The sequence below is a fragment of the Littorina saxatilis genome, linkage group LG5 (assembly GCF_037325665.1).
Source record: "Littorina saxatilis isolate snail1 linkage group LG5, US_GU_Lsax_2.0, whole genome shotgun sequence".
NCBI lineage: Eukaryota > Metazoa > Mollusca > Gastropoda > Littorinimorpha > Littorinidae > Littorina > Littorina saxatilis.
The window spans coordinates 28,724,103-28,746,233 of NC_090249.1; the positions used below are offsets into that span (position 1 = coordinate 28,724,103).

At 41.9% G+C, this 22,131-nt stretch overlaps 3 protein-coding genes across 3 annotated transcripts in view; 1 reads left to right on the top strand and 2 right to left on the bottom strand.

Annotated features, from left to right (window-relative positions):
• Positions 1–1,937, top strand: part of LOC138966782 (spindle assembly abnormal protein 6 homolog) — a 17,680-nt gene extending 15,743 nt beyond the window's left edge. Inside the window, exon 17 of the mRNA XM_070339119.1 lies at positions 36–1,937. Within this exon, the coding sequence (XP_070195220.1) occupies positions 36–342 (307 nt within the window). The 3' untranslated portion in view covers positions 343–1,937. The remainder of the gene's footprint in view (positions 1–35) is intronic.
• Positions 1–22,131, bottom strand: part of LOC138966786 (pre-mRNA-splicing factor 38A-like) — a 325,120-nt gene that overhangs the window by 256,970 nt on the left and 46,019 nt on the right. The window lies entirely within an intron of this gene.
• On the bottom strand, positions 1,644–21,275 carry LOC138966783 (uncharacterized). Its single transcript, XM_070339120.1, has 6 exons — positions 18,720–21,275; positions 11,027–11,197; positions 10,265–10,343; positions 9,013–9,212; positions 8,646–8,833; positions 1,644–5,824 (listed from the first exon to the last, which is right to left on the bottom strand). Exons 1-6 carry the CDS (start codon positions 19,050–19,052, stop codon positions 4,807–4,809), a joined length of 1,989 nt encoding a protein of 662 aa, XP_070195221.1. The 5' UTR covers positions 19,053–21,275; the 3' UTR covers positions 1,644–4,806.

Consider the following 22,131-nt stretch of genomic DNA (forward strand, 5'->3'; position numbering starts at 1 on the left):
AGTTTCATTCCTTTTGTCTTCTTTATTCGGTGCAGCGACCCACCTCTGGACCCCAAATACTTCCAGAAGCGGGAGGACGCCATTCAAGTTCGGGGCCTAGTGAACCACAGTAACTCGCCGCCAGCTTCACATCCTTCCCACCCTCATGCGCACCACCCTCCCCTTTCCTCCCAGCCCTCCTCCCTACCCTCCCATCTCTCGTCCCTCCCCTCCCATCTCTCCTCCAATCCTCCCCATGCTCCGATGTCCTCTGTGAGAATGAGTCAGCAGATGATCGTGCCAAAGACGTCACAGCCCCCTCTTGCCTCCGCTTACTTTCCTGGGCAGAGCAAACCATCCTGAAGAGTGTAGCCTGCAATAGTTGGATATTTCCTCGTTGACTGTTTTGACGTTCAAAAATGTTTTCTAAGGGAGCAACAGCATATAGATCATCTCATTAGCCAATGAAGTACACACAGAGGATCGGACAAGTGAATGGATACCAATGCTCAGAAACACCAGGGATGCTGGTAAGAGTTATTTTCTTTGGCTTATTCGCGAAATTGGCCTTGGGAATGGAAAGTTAAACGCAGTTCTTGGCATCAACTTCCAACCACTGTGAAAAACTTTAGCAATTCTGCTGTAACACCCGGTATTATTTTCACCGACTGTCGCTGCCAAATGACATCCCTGAATGCACACCTTGTTTTGATGTTTCTGTGGTCAATGTTATGAAAACAGGAGGAAGTTTTGTGTATGAATATAATGTTATTTATAATCGTTTCTTTTGTCTTGGTGTTCTTGTATCGAAAGCAAAGTTTGACAGCAGGTGTAAAAAGGAGTGAAAGAGAGACTGTGAGAGCATTTGTGACTGGATCAAGAAACAGTACTCCTCCGTTCCAAAAAGCAAAGGGACGTAAGCGCTTTAATGACTTGTGCAGGATGAGCAAGAGAGAGAGTTGTGCGGAACCAGTCTCCTGGCACCTGAGAGAATAACAAGCATTCAAACAATGGTTCATTTCAATGCTTGTTATTCTCTCAGGTGCCAGGAGATTGGTTCCACATAGATCTCACTTACTCTTTTTGCACATCTTCTATATCTAGAGCGCTTACACCCCTTTATTTCTTGGGTCTTTTCAGTAGCCCTCTGCCTCATTTGGTCATGGTTCTTTATTGCCCTCCTGTGTTCAGTTGTGTGATGTAATTCCTGTACTTTGACCTATTAAAGACTGAAGTCTCAAAAACCGTTTACAGATGTTGCAAGGATTTACCATCGTGCCTTTAGACGTGATGAGAGAGTACAAGTGTGTTTTTTTGCATTGTGATTGTTCAGCTAGTCAAATGTGCTTTGCACTGTATTTCAAGCAGCATGCACTGACTCTCTGATATGCGTTTAGATGAAATGAATGACTTTCAAAAAGCAGTGTCATAGGACTGACTGTATCGTATGATATTTTCTGTGAATGTGTGTAGTCTTACACGTGTCTACATTTTGTTTAAATGCAAATTGCAGCGAGAGAGAGAAAGAAGGAGAGTGTGTGTGTGTGTAATAGAGAGAGTGTCTCAGTGAAAAATAAAAAATTATACATGTTGGTGATTTGAAAATTTTACATTTTGTTAATGAAGTAAAGTTTCCAGTTTCACATATGTTCATTGCATTCAAACTTGGTTTACTGCGTATTTATTTACTGGTTCATGTGTAATCATCATCTTGCATTCTTTAATTCAAATTTAAAACTTTATGGTCTGCATGCAAAATCAATTTGTAAAATCATGCTACCATAGTGCTACAGAGCACGTATGTTCATTCTGCCATTTTCTGTGGCTATGAAGTTACTGTACAGAGTAATCCTCTGTATATTGCCATACAATGGGTTTGAAAGGAAAAAGCAGCATTACAGTATTGGTACTTGCACGATTCAACCATTTATAACAAATAAAGTATGGCTCAAAAGAAACTATGTGTTTGTTTTATTTAAACAAATGACTGTGTACATGTTATGCCTGTCACCTTTGCACTTCTGGTTTTATAATCTTTTCTTTATGACTTTGTTTTCATTTCTTGATTATTTTTTCTTTCAAAATGGATCTTTACTGTTGATTCAAGTTGACACACACACATGCAAACAGTTGCACAAAGGTTTTAAATTATTGGGTGCAGATGCTTATAACAATCATTAAATTAATCTGTACATGTATAGCTTTAAAAAAATTACATACCAAACATGCACAAAAGGATACAATCAAGTATTAGAATACAAGTCTTCATTTTGTTTACTTCCTGCAAAGACAAAATCAGAAGAAGAAAAACCCACCTACACGTGACCTCTGTAGATAATATATTGCTGATAACAGAACTAAATACAAGTAATAGTATTTCACCGCACGAGCAAATCTCTCTCTCTCTCTCTCTCTCTCTCTCTCTCTCTCTCTCTCTCTCTCTCTCTCTCTCTCTCTCTCTCTCTCTCTCTCTCTCTCTCTCTCTCTCTCTCTCTCTCTCTAGGAAAAAGTCAACTGCTAATCTAACAAAACTATCTGCGGAAGAATTTTATATCTTTAGCGGATAAATTGAAGGCTTCTGTGGCAGAAACAAATTCTCCGGATACAGATGACTGTTTTGAAAAATTGGATGAATACTGTCAGCGGAACAGAATAAACAATGAAGTGTTTATCATTCCTCCGATTGCAGTTCATGAAGTCGGAACATTTATTGAAAACCTGGAGAATAAAAAGTCTATGGGTCCTGATAAAATACCCGTGAAGTTATTGAAGCTAAGCTTTCTCTACCGTATATTGTGGATTCGCTCACGTTCGTATATAACCTTAGTATTGAGCAGAACTTTTTTCCGTCTAAATTGAAAAGCGCCAAAGTCATACCCCTTCCAAAATGTAAAGATCTCTCAGACCCAAGTAATTTTAGACCCATTTCTGTGCTGCCTGTTTTGTCAAAACCATTAGAAAGGCATGTGCACAAGCATCTTCTTGCTTACATGGAAGAACAAAATTTGTTCCATCAGTTTCAATCCGGTTTTCGGTCCAAGCATTCTTGCCACACAGCTCTTATGTCTCTCTGTGAAGCTTGGCTGTCAGCAATGAACAAGACTAGTCTGAAGTTACAGGAGGATTGTTTTTGGATTTTAAGAAAGCATTTGACTTAGTCGATCATTCCATATTGCTGAAAAAATTACACTATTATGTGAGAAACGATTCGGTCTGTGACTTCTTTAAATCGTATCTTGCTGACCGGACACAGTATGTCACTCTACAATGCCAGAATTCGTCTACTGCGCTAGTAAGACATGGCGTCCCTCAAGGGTCTGTATTAGGACCTATTCTCTTTTGTATTTACGTTAATGATTTGCCTTTACATGTAGCGGATGATAAAGTCAAATGCAAGTTTTTTGCAGACGATTCGTCTATTCATACCAGTAACACCTCGTTGGAATCAGTAAATTCTTCCCTGCAGAACACTTTGGACGAAGTTGCGAAATGGTGCACATCAAATGCCATGATACTGCACCCAGAAAAAACTAAAAGCATTGTTATTACCACAAGACAAAAGCATCAGATAAGTCCTCTTAAATTACAACTGTCCTTAGGTACAACTCAAATACAGCAAGTTAAAGAACATCGCATAATTGGTGTAACTGTTGATGAAGAAATGAAATGGCAAACACACATAAGCAACCTCTGCAAAGTGTTATCAAGGAATTTGTATTTGTTGTCAAAACTCAAACATTATGCGAAGTCTGAAACATTAAAAATGTTCGTTCATGCTCATATAATGCCTCATATTAATTTTGCTTCGACATTGTGGGATGGCTGCAGTGATGTTCACTTATTAAAACTCAATTCTTTGTACCGTCGTGCTGCAAAACTTATCCTGTATGAATCGCACATGTCTACAGAAATGAAGTTAAACAGCCTTAATTTCCTTCCCCTAAAAACCCACCTTGCATACAATAAGGCTGTCTTTATGTATAAATTAGTTCATGGTGATGTGCCCAGTTATGTGCAAACCTATTTTACACATGTTACGAAGAGGTATGGGTCTCAAAATTTACTTCCTCCAATTCCTCGTATAGATCTTTATAAATCCAGCTTAGCTTTTTCAGGATCATCTCTGTGGAATTCTTTGCCAATAGAAATCCAACGATCCGCATCCTTAAAGGCCTTTAAAAGGCAGTTGCACACACATTTGATCACACTATAAACTGCCCCTGATGTCTAGTTTCCATTGTGTACTCGGATAATGTATGCAATGCTCTTAAGTGTTTTTGTTTTTTCTGTTTATACTCGACCATTATTTGATGTTGTATTAGTTTAATACTTTGATGAGATACTGTTAATTTTAGGTATGAAAGGATAGCATGTGCATGTGTGTAGGTATACGAGCGCACGTTCACGCGCGAGCATGTGTGTGTGTATATGTGTGTGTGTGTGTGTGGGTAAGCGAGTGTGAGTTTGTGTGTGCGTGTGTGTGTATACGTGCTGTGTGTGTGTGTGTGTTTGTATGTGTGTGTGTGTGTGTGTGTGTGTATGTGCGCAGTCTTTGCTTTCGTTTACAATTATTCTCTGTATGTGTTCCAAGGACAGGTTGAAAGATTAGGCTACTTTAGTAGTCCTTGGGCTAAGCCTAAAACCTTTATCCTTATGTAATAAAGTTCTGAGTTCTGAGTTCTCTCTCTCTCTCATAAACACTTGAAACTGTCAACTGGTTTTAGACACAAGATTTTTAAAAATGTCCTACTACTTTCTCAATTAGCAATGATGCTAAAGTCCTCTCTTTCATCAATTTATATCAATACAGTCATACTAATGCCTGCATTACACAAGCGAAAGCGGACGCCGGCCTGTACTGCTGTCTGTCGTCACATGACCAAAAGAGGGCGTGATTTGGGCACAGGCGGAGTCAGAAACCAGATACATGGAACGAGCCTGGCCCTGCCGATACTCTCCCTTTTGCACTCTCTCCACCAGTTTACCGTAAGGTGGCGCTGCCACAGCTCTGCCAGGACCGCTCCCCATTGGTGGCTTGCTTGTCACGTGACTGATTCCATTTCCCGGAGCGGTGCCAGATTCACCTTGAGCAAATCGTCTGGTGCTGCCTGAGCTTTCTCGACGAAAAGGATTGCCGGGAATTCCAGACTGCTGGTCACTGTAGCCCGAGGATGTCCTAGTGTCAGAGCCACCTGACAAACGTGATCCAGACGAACCGGTAGAGTGGTTGGATCCTCGGTGGGTGGGTTGGTCAGAGTAGGCGGGGCTAGCAGAGGAAACTAAACCTGATTGGTGCGGCTGGAACTCGGGGGCGGATTTCTTGACAGGCGTGGAAGGCACAGATGATGATCCCCTGTGCGCGTGGTGGGAGGAGCCAGCTCTTGAGGAAGGGGGTGGGGGAGGGAGAAGGGGAAACCCTGCGGATTGTCTCTTCGCTGGACTTGTAGGCCCTGGTTTGTTTGAATTATGATGATGCTGCGCCGAGCCTTGCTCGCTTCCGTATGCGGCAGAAACGTGTATGTTACCAGGAAAGGCTTTAAACCCTTGAGCAGCTCCGTCTGAATGACGAAAGGCACCACCAGCTTCATGCTTGCCCCTAGGAGTGTTTGGAACCGATGCAGCCGCAGGACGAGCCGCGTCTTTCGCCACGCCCTTTCCAAGTCCGCGTGGAAGAGGCGGGGTCTTGGTGATTGGCGTGACGGGGAGAGAGGAGGCAACAGCGAGAGAGGAGCGATTGGACCCTCGTCGCGTGGTGCTGTAGCCTAGAGGTGAGGCTTGCAGGCATGGTCGCTCTGCTATGATGTAGATGGCTCGGTCCTGAAGAAATTCCATCCAGGATATGGATCTGTAGAGAGACAAGTACACATTAATATGTGGGTAATAATGAGATCCGACACTGATACATGCACAGCCTAGCGGTGACCTTACGATTGATTTTCTTCTGCTGATATGACGAAGTCACCGAGACAGATTTCTTTTTCGAAATTCTTTGTCAGTTCCTGGCAGATGTGACACAATGTTTTACGTGACGTGTGCTTCGCATTATGACGTGTGTGTTTTTTTAATTTATTTTTTTATCTGTTTCACTTATGACGTCAGAAATTGCTTTGGAATACAGGGTCAAGAAGAGAAGTCTTCGTTTGTCTTCAATGCTTAACGGGTAGAAGCCGTAGGAGACAAATACACTGCCTCACATCAGGGAACACTATCCAGGCTAATAAAAGCTCAACCAGGGCTGTATATTATGCGTGTACCCTTCTTTTTTTCAAACGATACTCAACTAGGAAAATATGTTACTCTTCAGCTTCAACAAGGCGACAACAAAAGAAAGCACCATAAGAAAACGAACAACCGCCACAGTATGGCTGGTTAAACCTAATACACGACTTTAAAAAGAAAATGTGGAATCAACATGAATCAAGTACAATTATATGCTGACGAAAGTAAAGCTGGCAGTTACTGATAAAAAATAAATGAGTTGTTCTTTGCTACTGGTCACAAGTGGGGGTCAGCTCACACGGACGCATTTTTTCAATACAGTCTAGGGGAGAAACTGGTCACAAAGCACCCAGTACATGCCAGAGAGATAGAAGAATCGGCACAATCAAAGAAAATACCAAAATCATTCAATAGATATGGAAATATTAAGATTTACTGTGAAAATGCTAGCAAAAATGGCGTCCAAAAATGGGAACGCACACTTGGTGCGTCTTTGAAGACTTACCTCCCGTTCTGTGTTGTTGATAATAGTCGTGTTTGTGCTGTTTTTGTTGAAATAGTATCTAATAAAACTGATGCAGTTCTTGAAATGTTGCAAATTATTGTTGTCTTTGTGAAATGCGAGAGTGTTCTGAGGCGTAATCTGCATACGGCTGATGTCCCACATAGGGTACCCCACTTCGATCAGCGTATCACTCCAAATGAGCTTCATAGCAGAAAAGCAGATACACTACCAAAACACTGCATAACAGATCTACAAGTCTGAGCCAGAATCATTGAAATTTACTTTCTGTATAAAATATTGCAATCAAATTTGTTCACGCCGTCACACAAATAACGCAGGTTACCCTCGCCTTCGATTCAAAGTAACTCCAATCTGACTGAATTACCATCGAAACGCAGATGACGAACTGATTCACCACACATTTGTGGTATTTTACACACAAATTTCAACTGTGTTGTTTCGCGATAAACAGCCATAAACAAACAAATGTGGCGCCGTCACGTCGCCTCGGAAGGAATAACGCAGGTGACCAAGACTTGTTTCCGATACCTGTCTGATTAAAATCATCGTTTTTTTCACGAATGACGGCTCTTTGGCAGATCTGGTGAGTTGGAAACTGTCTATGAATGTTTCATTTAATGTCAAATGCGTACATTCTTGTCGATATTGTTACCTTTGGGCTCATAAATTAAGTCAATCGTCGTGTTGTCCGAAAGTGACTTTTGTCAGCATAGAACTTACTGTGCTTTGATCATTGACTGAGAAGAATCTTCCGATGACACTAGTTCATTTCACTACGCGACTGCAGATCTGCAAGGAAACTTATGGCAGGGGAAATAAGCTTAACTGAAGACGAATAAGCGGAGTAACTGTTCTTCAACGGATTGCTCTCACTGATCTAAATATTTAGATCTTGTCGTCTGCTAGTCTGCTAGTAAGTAGTCTTCGGTCGTGTGAAAGTCACATCTATTTCGACTGTGTGCATCGATCCGTGTAGTCTTCTTCTTCTTCTTCTGCGTTCGTGGGCTAAAACTCCCACGTACACTCGTGTTTTTTGCACGAGTGGAATTTTACGTGTATGACCGTTTTTTACCCCGCCATTTAGGCAGCCATACGCCGTTTTTGGAGGAAGCATGCTGGGTATTTTCGTGTTTCTATAACCCACCGAACTCTGACATGGATTACAGGATCTTTTTCGTGCGCACTTCATCTTGTGCTTGCGTGTACACACGGGGGTGTTCGGACACCGAGGAGAGTCTGCACACAAAGTTGACTCTGAGAAATAAATCTCTCGCCGAACGTGGGGACGAACTCACGCTGACAGCGGCCAACTGGATACAAATCCAGCGCGCTACCGACTGAGCTACATCCCCGCCCGATCCGTGTAGTGAAATGTTGATCTTTGATGATTTGGCAACATAACTTCGCTAAATGTGCTTCGAGTGTATCTCCCCGTTAACCGCATTTGAAAACGTCTTAACAAGACCATGTTTCGACAGCCCAGACGGGGAGGATCCTCGATAGCTCACAGGGTATATAATGTTTTCCGCCGGTTTTTGAAGAATCCTTTCAAATTTGCTATTCCAAAAGTACCCTATGACACGACTCGAGTGGCAAAGAACATTCTCTGCAATTCCTGTCTCAGTCCGTGCAGCCGTTTCGGGTCCTATCGTCATCATACAAACATACACACAGACACACAAGAACCAGCATTAAAACTTAGATTATGTAGGAACCATGTGAACCAGTGATTTTTTCTTATGTACAACAGATACTACAGTATTTCTGCTTTATGAAAAGCAATATTTCAAAAACAAAACTAGAGATTTGAATTTTGACCACTTTTCCCCCTTTCTGTCACCAGTACCAAAGAACAACTCTTATGCATTCACACATTGCCATGAAAATGTACAGAAACTGATACGATTGAAAAAAACCTTACTGATCTAGATCTTCATCAATGTACATCATCGTCTCGTCAGGGTAGTAGCCGCTCCTTCTGGAGTTTCTGTCCAGGGCGTCATGTGCTGTTGCCTTGGTGATGCGTCCATCCATGTCCGTGTCTAGGATGCGAAATGCGTCACGTGCTCTTTCCAGTTCCGGTTTCGTCAGCAAGCGCACAAGTGCATTCTGAACATACAAAAAGAGTTGTCATTTGTATTACATCCCTGCTAAAGGAAACGAACTAAACTTAGCACAAACAATGACTGTCATAGGATTAGTGTCAACAGACATTTTTAATTTAGATATCCGGTATAAATAGGACAGAATGAGTTTAAAATACGCTAAAGTAAACGCAAATAGTTTACCTTATTCCGTTTCTTCAATATCCTGACGGCCTCAATGTTCAGAAACTGGCACCAGGTGAGTCGTCCATGCCCGTCTGTATCCACCTGAGCGAAGCGTCGCTTCGCGTTCTCCGCTTTGTCCCGGGTCAGCACTTTATCCTCATCCTCTTGTAAAGACACGTGGCAGAACGCTAGATAGTCTCTCAGCGTGATGTCGTCCTCTGCACGTGAAGCACAAAATAGGTCATTCGCTAAATTTAATTCTTTGGGGTAGATTTTCTTGTTTATTTATTGACTAATTCTTAGTAACTATGTCATGACATTTTTAGGAAAGTGTCGTGAAAAGTGACTGAATTATGATTATTTACAGTTAGAGGTACCTTCCTTTCCGTGTAGTTAGTCAACCGCGAAGATCTTTCCAAGCTTGTACATATGTAATACGAGCATCCTTCAACACAGACACATACGAAATATCAACATTCTGACTGGGTTTTTTTTGGGTTTTTTTAAGGTGTGTGCAGACTGATCTTATTTTTATTTTTGTTGTTGTTCTGGTTGTTTCTGTTGCTGACTTAATATCCAAAGTGACCCCTATGTCAATAAGCAAAGTTAAATCAGCAACACATTCTCACTCTGCACAGAGAGTAGCATGACTGTAGAGTTTTGGTATGTGACCAAGCGTAAGGATGCCCCGGTCCCAGTTTACAAATTAGTTAACACGAGAAGGATCATATGGGTGTTTTATTATACATTCCATGGCTTCGCTGGTCCATATTGGGCGCCCAGGCTCCTAATATGGACCATTTGTGATTTTTTTTCTTCTGTATTTAATTTTTGCTGAATATCTATTAAAGCTATTTCACTCTAATTAGGCCTAACGGTTAACATAAGAGAGAAGGACTACCAAACACAGAATGAAATTTCTTCACAAGAAAACAAGCTAGTTATCAGCATGAAAGAAAAAGTGGTCCATATTAGGAGCCCTTCCCCTATCTGAATACAATACTGTTTAAACCAGAAGGAACATATCTTTAAAACAAACAGAAAATAAACAAAATGGCAGCTGAACTCTTCGAACGCTGCACTTCTTTCAGACATGTCACACTTATTTCAGACATACCATACATTCGTTCCAGAGTTACCGTTACTCTACTTAAACGATAAGTTCTGTACACGTTTGTAAACAGTAAAATGTACGTGTACGTTATCCTATAACTGTCATCTCGTTAAATTAAGCAAAAATCAGATCAAGTGAAAAATCCAGCTAGCTGACCTTTTCGAATGCCACACTTTTCCAGACGCTTGAGGACCACGGTCACTTCTTGGTCATTCAGAAGGCTGCCCAAAGTGGACTGCAGAAGAAAAAGATTCCATTTTAAGTCGTACTTAATAGACTGGCGGACAGTATATAAGAATCAAAGGAAAGTAAGCATTATTATTACAAGCAACAACAGTGAGTGAGAGTTGTGCAGAACCAGCCTCCTAGCTCCTGAGAGAACGAGAAGCATTGAAGTGAGTAAATGACTCTCATCCTTAGACCGTATAGTGACGGCCAGTCGCACAAACAACGCATGTGGCATGATTTTCAGACAAACAGGTAGACAGACGGAACTTTCATTTTATTCTTCTCATTGCGGTCAATGCGCATGCGCCTATCTCGGACTTAAAAAATGCGACACTTTGACCGAACGAACCATGGGTTAGGGTTAGGGTTAGGATTAGGGTAAGGGTTAGGGTAAGTGTTAGGGCTAGGGTTAGGGTTAGGTTGTTCACGACCTGATTAATCTCCCCATGTTAGCGCATTGACCGCAATGAGAAGGATTGTTTAGGCAGAGTTTTCAGTTCGTGACAACGGCAATTCACGATTCTGACAAAGTGCCATTCTAAGAAGTCTGGTCTATGTCTTTTTTGGGGGGTCTTGTTTTTTAACAAAACTACAACTGGACATACAAAATATTTATCGATAAACTTTGACCAGATGTACTTACACACTGGTGGCAATATTTATCGATAAACTTTGACCAGATGTACTTACACACTGATGGCAGCTCCACATGCCGGCAGTGGTCAGAAGATCGGGCGCACCGGACCACTGTCCTATTTTGGCCAGGCAGCCTTGGTGGTACGCACGGTAACACACTCCACACAGCAGTACTTCACAGCCCGTGAACACACCGCAAACATGGCACAGCTCCTCTGGTTCCACCTGTACAGAGAGAATACAGAGAGAATAAATAAATGGATAGGACATATGACATGGACCGGACCACTGTCCTATCTAGGCCAGGCAGCCTTGGTGGTACACATGGTAACACACTCCGCACAGCAGTACTTCACAGCCCGTGAACACACCGCATACATGGCACAGCTCCTCTGGTTCCACCTGTACAGAGAGAATAAATATAGGACATACAATATGGACCGGACCACTGTCCTATCTTGGCCAGGCAGCCTTAATTGGTGGTACACACGGTAACACACTCCGCACAGCATTACAGCACAGCCCGTGAATACACTGCAAACATTACACAGCTCTTCTGGTTCCACCTGTACAGAGAGAATAAATAAATGGATAGGACACGTAACATTGGTACCTTTCGTTTTTGCCAGGTCGATTTGGGATGTACCTTAATTTGAGCGGCGGTCACGTAACTCCTGTAAAAGACATATTTGATCAAAAAAAGTGTGCCAAATAGCCAAGCCTGAAATGGCAAAGCAAGTTTGAGTGAAATGACACGGGAATAAATGCTTTTGTTGGGGTGTGAAAAATATCGCAATTTCTTTTGTTAAGTTTATTAACTGCCATAATTTTGCATCTTTGCGAACGACTCTATGATTTGGGGCATACATAGAGCAAAAAGCCTGGAACATCTGTTGGTATTATATAGACCAGCGAGTACCGTTTCTGAAAAGCAATTGATACGTTATTGAGGATGTATCACTTATTTCCATGTAGCGTTAAAAGAAGCATGTCCATAGGTCTCCTTGGGTCCACAGGTCTCATTGAAGGACCGTTTTGTGGTATTTGATTACAAGACTTCATTTAATTTAATTTATTTTACTTTATTTTATTATCCCAATGCTTGAAAATGTGGGTCGCTTCCTCCAAGTGGAAAGCTAGCAGCATGCGTGTTAAGGTGTAATCAGCATGCGTGTTAAGGTGTAAGCTAGCAGCAGGGACAATATAGGTCTATGCTAGCAGTATGCGTGTTAAGGTGTAATCAGCAATCTGCACATAAATGGCAGAATGACCTATGTCTTTTACGTGCCACTGTGGTGACACTGGGTTGGGACATGGATACCGTCTCTGAGTCTGCACATAAAGTTGACCCGTGTCCGTCCCTGCCAGGATTCGAACCTGCGACCTTAGGACTCACAAACTGAGCTACCAATAGGAGACAGTCATCGTCACAAGCCCGAGTTTTCCAACAAATTCACAAAGAACAAGAGGGGACGTGTGTATGCAGTGTCAGAAGTTCATACGTTGAAGTGTAACCACAAAGTGTCGGTTTCCCGTGGAGGGGAACACGTGACCCCGAAACCGTATCACATGTGATGCAGTGTGACAAGGTCGCCGTGTTCAAAACTAAATGACCAGAGGAGGCCAGCACTTCAAACTCAGTCGCACTGACGCCATTTTTTTCCTTCGAGGACCAACGCATGCAGGACATAGAGAATACTAAATGGCTTGCTGTGTCGTAACAGATTTACACGAATTGCTTTTTACAAATATTGAACTGCGAGCGAAAGCGAGCTTATCAATATTTGAAAAAGCAACGAGTGTAAACCTGGTACGACATGGCAAGCCATGTGGTATTCTAGCTGTTTATCCTACATACTGTACTAACGTGTATTTTACTCAAAAACGTCCAGCAGTCCAGGCGTACAAATTGAAGACGCTTCTTTTGGAACCATACCTCGATCTCTTCCAAAGCCTCGTGGAATCTTTCATGTCAAAGCAAAGAATCGTCACTATAGAAAGTGTAGCGTGACGTGTTGGTTCTAAAAACTCGGCTTCCAGGTAAAACAGCAGGCGCAAAAGTTCTCGGTGACTTTGGCATCATAAGCAGTGAAAAAGCAGGTCCCTGCCGGACTAGTTTGACACGACCTCATTTACATGATATACACACCCGTGGTTTGAACGATATTGTTATCTCATGAGTGGTCTCTCTCGCGTAGGCCTATGTGGGAAACAAGTCTTTTATCGCACTAGCGGCTAGATCCATTAGTAGAATAGTGGATGAACAGGGCTCACAAGACTGAGGGGGTCATGTCAATACGTCCCTGTACCATTGTGTCCCAGTACCATTGCGTCCCCAAAAAATGCCGTCTCATTGCGTCCCATTAAGCAATCCCATTGGGTCCCAATACCATTGGGTCCCAATGCCATTGCGTCCCGTACCATTGCGTCCCAACAAAATTGCGTGTCGATAGCTCCCAAGAAAATTGCATCTGGATACGTCCCATACAGGAATCCCATTACGTCCCCGTACCATTACGTCCCAACACAATTGTTACTTGAGCAATGCTTGAACGCTGCGGTGGGCAGTGTGTGTGTGTGGGGGGGTGAATGGGGAGGTGAGGTAGGCACAGTGAGGTGTGGGCCGCGGAAGGGGGGACCCGCGGAAGGGGGGATGGGGTACGTGATCATCGTGGTCAGACTAGGGGAGAGAAGGGATGGGTGGGTGTGAACATTGATTAAGGATGGAGAAGAGATAAATAAATAGACATACACACAATCTGTTAAACACACTGATTTATGAGATATTTCGTTGGTCAGACAATTTTTAATTCATTATATTTTATAATCTGATGAAAGATGACAGGTCCCTTTTTTAAGCAAGACCTTTAATTCAAGAGTCAAAATTTATTTTGATTTTAAGTGACACGTAGAAGATAACATATTGTAACAAGTATTATGATCCCTTTTTTTCCTTCATGATTTTTCATAAAGAAGAAATGTACTGTCTGATTGTGCAGTTTCCAATAATTATTCTGTGTTTGTCAATTATTGTTCTCCAGTCTCACAGAGAGAGAGAGAGAGAGAGACAGAGACAGAGACAGAGACAGAGAGAGAGACAGAGACAGAGACAGAGACAGAGACAGAGTGAGTGAGCGAGCGAGTGAGCAAGACTCGGAGAGAGAGAGATAGAGAGTCACACACACACACACACACTGACACACCCACACACACACACACACACTGAAACACACACACGCACACACATACACACTGAGACATACATATACACACACAAACCAGGAATGAGAGCGAGAGAAAAAATGAGAAAGAGAGAGTCGTCAGTAAGTAGTGGTATTGACACGTAGCGATAATGACACGTAGCGCTAAAAGATGTAGTGCTGTCGACACGTTGTGATAATGAACGAATGATAGCGACGTATCGACAAATTATTTGTAGCACTAATCAACGTAGCGATAGCGGCACGTAGCACAAATGACACGTAGCACAAATGACACGTTGCACTAGCGATACGCACCCGGAACCTATCGATAAATTGTTTTGGTCAATGTCTGTCCACATGTTTGTCCGACATCACCGGTACACATCTTTTTATTTTATTTTTATTTGTGAAATACTGCTATGTACCGACACGTTTTGTAATAAAAGTGCGTTTTGTAATAAATTTATTACAAATCGTGTTCGGCTTACACAATTTTTATTACAAATCGTGTTGAACGCGTTTTGTAATAAAAATTGTGTAATCCGAACACGATTTGTCAGTAATAAATTTATTACAAAACGCACTTTTATTACAAAACGTGTCGCTACACTGCTACAGTAACATCTCAGAAATAAATTCACTAGTATTGGGACCTAATGGTACGGGGACGCAATGGCACGTAATTGTATTGGGACCTACTGGGACGCAATGGTACTGGGACCCAATGGTATTGGGACGCAATGGTATTGGGACGCAATGGTATTGGGACGCAATGGTACTGGGACGCAATGGTACTGGGACGTAATGGTATTGGGACGTAATGGTATTGGGACGTATTGACATGTAGCCCAACCCCTTCATTTTGCTTATAGTTGGGGTAAACGTTCAGAACAGTGTCCCGAATGTAAGGAAACTGCTGCCTTGTACCAAACTTTACAGACAGACTGAACCGTGGTAGTGTGATGGATTTCTCAGGCAATTTGGGACACTGTTCTGGAAGTTTAACCGGCATTGATTAGTAGATAGACAGAGTTTTCAAGTCTTTCGTGCATATAATTGCTCATGGTTATTTTCTTCACCTTCTGTAATATGAGGACTTCCAGCGACAGAAAACCGGCCTGTATACAAGCCCTTTAAATGTTGTTGTCTGTTATCCGTATAAAATACAGACAAAAAGAAGAAGAAGAAGAAGAAGAAGAAGAAGAAGAAGAAGAACAACAACAACAACAACAACAACAACAACAACAACAACAACAACAACAACAACAACAAGACAAGTGACCTGATGATCGTTCATTTCCTGGTGTTTTGGCGTTTAGTAAATGAACATAATTATCACGTCAGTCCTGAAAAGCACGTACACCGGTTATGTCATGCTCGTTCAAAACAGGAAAGACAAAGATACACGATGTGTTGTTAGAGCTGCACATTTCCAAGATCTCATCCTTCCTGTGTAGGTCATTTGTTAATCATCATAGATCTGTCCATGATTGTATGTGTAATAAAAGCACCTTCCATTTGAACAAACACCAATAATCAACACTCTCTCTGCTTTATGTGCAGAGTGGGGATTTTATGCTGAAAGAGTGTGGTAACTGACACGGCAAAATTAATTCAGCAAAAGAACATTCTGACACCTGTAAAAATCATGAAAGAAAGAGAGGCATGATGACTGGTCATGCTCAGTCACAAGTGTTGTAACATTTGAATGTATACCCCCCGGTCGGTTTTCTCACAAACGGGCAGTGACACGGTGTCAGTGGAGACTATATTTCCTGTTGATTTACCGTTTTTGCTTTTTTATGATGTGTCACAGTGTGTACGTGCGTGCGTGCGTGCTAGTGTGTGTGTGTGTGTGTGGGGGGGGGGGGGGACATGGATTCTAGCATCAGTCGAGTTAAATCTGCTACACGTATGCGTCTCCGACAGCTTCGGGAAGAATTCGATGCAGACGAGTTAGACCATTCACATTCAAAACTAAGAAATTTTAAAGTTATGGAGAATAATATAAATAAGTGTAGTGCATAGAATTGTCTGCTTATTTAAGGTACATTCACTGAATTATTTATCACCAAAAAGTGGCATTTTCGAAAAAAAATCAGTGCATGCATGCATGTGCCTTTAAGTAGAATTCATGAAATATCCCTGACATTTAGTGTTTTTAGTTCAAATTTACCAGAAAAATACGTATAGCCTAAAAGGTGCGAGAAGGCGCCGGTAGAGAAGCTTCAAAGATACTGTCCTTCCTTCCCGTGTTAACGATCAAGTAAACACTCACAGATCTGTCCAGGCTTTTACATGGCATTAGAGCATCCTTCCAACTCTGCAGCTGCTGAGCATGCTTCCTATTAGATATAACTCTGCAGCTGCTGAGCATGCTTCCTATTAGATATAACTCTGCAGCTGCTGAGCATGCTTCCTATTAGATATAACTCTGCAGCTGCTGAGCATGCTTCCTATTAGATATAACTCTGCAGCTGCTGAGCATGCTTCCTATTAGATATAACTCTGCAGCTGCTGAGCATGCTTCCTATTAGATATAACTCTGCAGCTGCTGAGCATGCTTCCTATTAGATATAACTCTGCAGCTGCTGAGCATCCTTCCTATTAGATATAACTCTGCAGCTGCTGAGCATGCTTCCTCGTCACAGTGGGATTTCGTTTTCTGATTCAATTTTAAAGTCATATAATATATATTCAGTAAAAACACAATCCCAATCTGCACATCTGAATTACTTTGGCAGAGTGACATATTATGCGTCACTTATACTATATAGTGAAACATTCCCCACTCACGCCCTAGACCGTGGTACACCTAGCTCTGTCCCCCGCAGGCGCTACACCCACTTCTGTCCTCCGCAAGACCAACCACATGGCAGGTGTCTCCAAAAGAATGCCTCAAAATAGTAGATAATAACTAGACTGTCTTGTATTGAAGTTTATATCATACTGACCGGTACTGGGTTTTTTTGCATTGGATCAGCCAGTTTTCTTACCATTTATACTCTCGTGCACTGCATAAGAGAAGAAATTTTACAAAGACGGGTCAGAAATACACAAGTAGACAGGCTGCAGCACAACAGGAAACGAAAGAAACTTATCAAAAACAGAGTGAAAATAAATCAAATTATCAACTTCCACGAAAAGAAGACTATTTGTTATATTTTTTTGAAAGCTCGAGGGCTAGTTCTTCTTCTTCTGCGTTCGTGGGCTGAAACTCCCACGTACACTCGTGTTTTTTGCACGAGTGGAATTTTACGTGTATGACCGTTTTTTACCCCGCCATTTAGGCAGCCATACGCCGTTTTCGGAGGAAGCATGCTGGGTATTTTCGTGTTTCTATAACCCACCGAACTCTGACATGGATTACAGGATCTTTTTCGTGCGCACTTGGTCTTGTGCTTGTGTGTACACACGGGGGGTGTTCGGACACCGAGGAGAGTCTGCACACAAAGTTGACTCTGAGAAATAAATCTCTTGCCGAACGTGGGGACGAACTCACGCTGACAGCGGCCAACTGGATACAAATCCAGCGCGCCACCGACTGAGCTACATCCCCGCCCTTCGAGGGCTAGTTATTTTCAGCAAGCTTCTTAATGAATAAATTAAAAAAAAGCCTTTAGCTTTTATTTTCTTGGATTTGTTGAAGGTGGTCCATATTATATTAGACAACATACACGTACATTGGAACCCCTCTTTCAAAACCCTCCAAACTTGTGTGATAAGGTGATAATGTGATATAATTTTTAAACAGGCAATGCATTGCTTCTATTTGTAGGCTTATTTTAGTAAGTGTGTGGGTACAATGTTTGCGTGTAACGATATGATGTGAATATGCGATGTGAATGTTACTACATGCATGGTTGATTGATTGATTAATTGATTGATTTTACAGACACACAGTCAAGCTTGTAATTTCTCTTTTAGAGATGAATAAAGATTATTGTATTGTATTGTATTGTATTGTATTGTATTGTATTGTATTGTATTGTATTGTAAAAAAACTTGTGTAAAAATTAGGTCTTAAAATAGGAGGGAGTCTTAGAATGGAGGTCAATTTACATCCAAAAAAAATCAAGGTCTCAATAAGGAGGAAGTCTTGAACTGGGGGGGGGGGGGGGGGGGTCTGTACTTTGACATTTTGATATTATTTGTTGTTTGCAGTAGAAACTCAGGATAAACACTGCTAAAATGTAACAAATACAGTCTAAGCTGTCATATAAAGCATTTTTTGTGTTATAACAGCTTTGGCTGTGGACAGAAACTAGTTCGTTTAAGGCGTCAAATTTAGAGTGAATGCTGCCAAAAGTGCAAAAAAGAGAAAAAGCCTGACGGTTTTCAGGTTTGTGTTTCTGCAATTGTTTTGACATGTGCAGGTTATCCAGAGAGGGTGAATACAGCGAATGAAATTGCTGTGAGCGCTCTAGCACGGTTAGTTTGTCAGAACAGGAGGTGGTCCATATCAGGCAACCTTCCCCTATAAAACCCATGAACACCCTGACACTCGAGAAGGCGTGTATTGCAACACATCCATGCTCTCTTACCTTTCCGTCTTGGAAGAAAGCGATGTCCACGGGAAGCAGGTCAGTCGTGTCCACCCTCTGCATGCGGTCCAGCTGCGTGAAATCACCGAACCGTAGCGACTTTGAGCGGCCTCGCTGCGGCGGTGACGTCAGATCTTCTACGTCATTGTTGGAAGTACGTCTACCTCCTGATATGAACGTGATGTCACCTCCCTCTCCATCCGACCTTGACCACTGCACGGAGCCCTTTCTGACCTTGCCCTTGCCAGATTTGCCCTTGACTTTGGCCTTTTTGTTGTACTTGGAGGTGGACTGTGATTTTGCTTTCCTTTCCTTTGATGATGAACCTCCCATGTTTTTGTTTTTTAAAATACCCACTGAGAAGTCGTGGGGATGATTCAGAACACAAATTTGGGTATCAAACTGGAAGCTTCAACGTCAATAGGTTTTCTGGCAAAGTCATATGAGACAGCTATTTGTTAGCTGTTTGAAGCCAAGTCAACAGTTAAACGGTTAATGCTAAGCAATAACGGCAAAACAAACTCCGAGTCGGCTACACATTAAAATGCAACCTCCAGTTCTGATGAACATTTGATCTACTCAGTAGGCAACCAGTAGAAATAAGTGACATGTGAAATCAGCAAAGGCCGTGTTGTTCCTCTGCCTTGGTTATCGTTTTCGCTTGTCAGGCTAATGTTAAAAGTGGCCGAAGGAAAAACACATCTGAACAACTCCAGTGTATTCGTCAGTTGTTTGTACAACGAAGGGTGTTTCGCACACGGAACACAATACAACAACTCAAACAACACTCGTGAAGTCAAGGGTTGTATCACACAATTTTCTTTCAGCCGTAGGATTGTATTTTTACCCGCACTAATCAAAGTCATCTCTTGCTATGGCTTCAGTTTCTGAATGAACCCAACTTACATTTTTATACCAGCGGAGAACTTTGTAGTCGGGCTACTGTTTGCGAGGAAATCGTATAGAGCAACACGGTGTACGTCACAAAACGTAACAACTTTGAAATAGATGATTGTTGGCAAAATGTCAAAAGCACACACACGGTCCTTTTTGTGTAAATGTTTCGGCTCACTATCTCACATCTGCCCAGTCTTTTACATGCGATAAGACCATCAATCCCCCCGCGGGTTAGGGGGAAGAATTTACCCGATGCTCCCCAGCATGTCGTAAGAGGCGACTAACGGATTCTGTTTCTCCTTTTACCCTTGTTAAGTGTTTCTTGTATAGAATATAGTCAATTTTTGTACAGATTTTTAGTCAAGCAGTATGTAAGAAATGTTAAGTCCTTTGTACTGGAAACTTGCATTCTCCCAGTAAGGTAATAATATTATATTGTACTACGTTGCAAGCCCCTGGAGCAAATTTTTGATTAGTGCTTTTGTGAACAAGAAACAATTGACAAGTGGCTCTATCCCATCTCCCCCCTTTCCGTGTCGCGATATAACCTTCGTGGTTGAAAACGACGTTAAACACCAAATAAAGAAAGAAAAAGAACAATCCACTTGGTGAGGTACTGTACCAAAAGCCAACAGCATGAATGATTTCTGTGCAGAATGTGAACTCTTTTCTTTTAAATCATTGCTTTATTCGCTTGTGTCTTCACTGCAAGCCGCTGAACATTTTGTCAAGATCTGTGTTGTGTCATTTGTGTTTGTCTGTGCACTTAAAAGACCGCTGGGTCGATATATTTGTGAACGTAACGTTTTGTTTTGTCAATAATTAAACGTTCCAACAACTTACCTTTCTTATTTTTTTTACTCTGAATTTTGGAACGTTGGTAGAGTGGACTCGACAGCCCAGCAAGGCAGCTACTCTTGGGGAGGAGGCAACCCTGAATAAGAACCTCAACCACCGAAGACGGAAGACAGCAGCCAACTTGGCGTGGGGAGAAAATCGGCTGTCTACGCTTCCACGATAATATAATCGAACGCAGAAGAAGAAAAAAAAAGGAACGTTGGCAGTCTCTTTGGTTTTGGATGTCTTTTGAATGAATTATGTCCTAAAACGCCAGAAGTTTCAATCTTCAAAATCAATTCATCAACAAAATACAACTCCGCAAGGAAAGCAGTCAGGATGCAGTCAGGATGCTGATTGTTGGTATGTGTCCTTACGTATCCCATGTAAAAGCCAGGGCAGATCTGACTCAGATAGTGATCAAAACGTTTTCACGAGAGGGACTTAGCCTTCAAACAAAATCATCAAGGAAATGAATGTCGACTAAAAATGTTTACCGAAGTTACATGCGCAAGGACAGACCATTATCACATTCTGATTAGCTTTAGGATAATATGAGTTATTTATAATATGTTGACTGTGAGCAAGTGATGATAGACATATCGAGAAAATGGATATCGGCATTCGTCTCCCAGCTCATGCTGATATCATGTTTGAGACATGTCCGTTATCATTTTCTAACAGTCAGCATATTATTTCAGTTTTTCGAAAATGTCAAAGAAGTCCTCCTTTTTTTAGCGTGTTCTTTGTGCAAACAATAGGTTATTGCTACGTGGCTTGTTATGCCTTTTGAATCCGAGAGGGTTAATCGGAGTTTTCCGCGTAAGTTGCGCAGAACTGTGGGAAACTGACTGTTGTTTGAAGTGGAACAATTGGTTATTGTCCAACTTCTATTGTCATCCGAATAAGTGACATTGTCATGCATTTTTCATTCATAACGAGATAGGTAACAACACAAACAAGTGTTCGTAGGTAACACATCGCAGGTGTCCATGGGTACGGAAAAAGATAACACATGAATAAACAACAGCAAAACCAATGGAAACCTCCGATTCTCTTCGCCTCTTCTCATTGGCGTTCCCCTGCACAACGACAGGACACACTGTTCCGCAGAGTTACAGTGAATTACGAAGACGAACGAACCGAAAAGTTTCAACAAAAACACCAAAACTACATCCAAATCAGTGACAACAGTCAAAAGAACAACATTCTTTAAATAAACGAATGAAACTTAAAAGCCCACTCCGCCAAGTGAAAACAGTTCGCCTCAACGTCTCAGGTTTGGCCAGGCATTAGGCCTAACATGGTATAAGACCATACCTCCACTTGGTCACATACCAACAATCATCACCCTGACTGCTTGCTGTGGTGAGTTTTGATGAATGAATTTTCGAAAAGTCACCCGTGCCTTTTGCGAAACTCATTATAAAAATTTTTAAAAACACTGTGTACAGAGAGCATGCACCCATGCTGTTCTTTTCACGAAGCGGAGTGGGCCTTTAACCAAGCACTAGCCTGTTTATTCGCAAGCCACCGAGTTCGCGACACACTTGTAGGGGGAAGAAGAGCTTGCAAAACACTGATCGACGTTCACACATGCTGACCATGTCGCACAAAGCAAAAACTGTTAATGTTGAACGTTAGCGCTGTAAATTCATACGTCACAAGACAGTGTCAT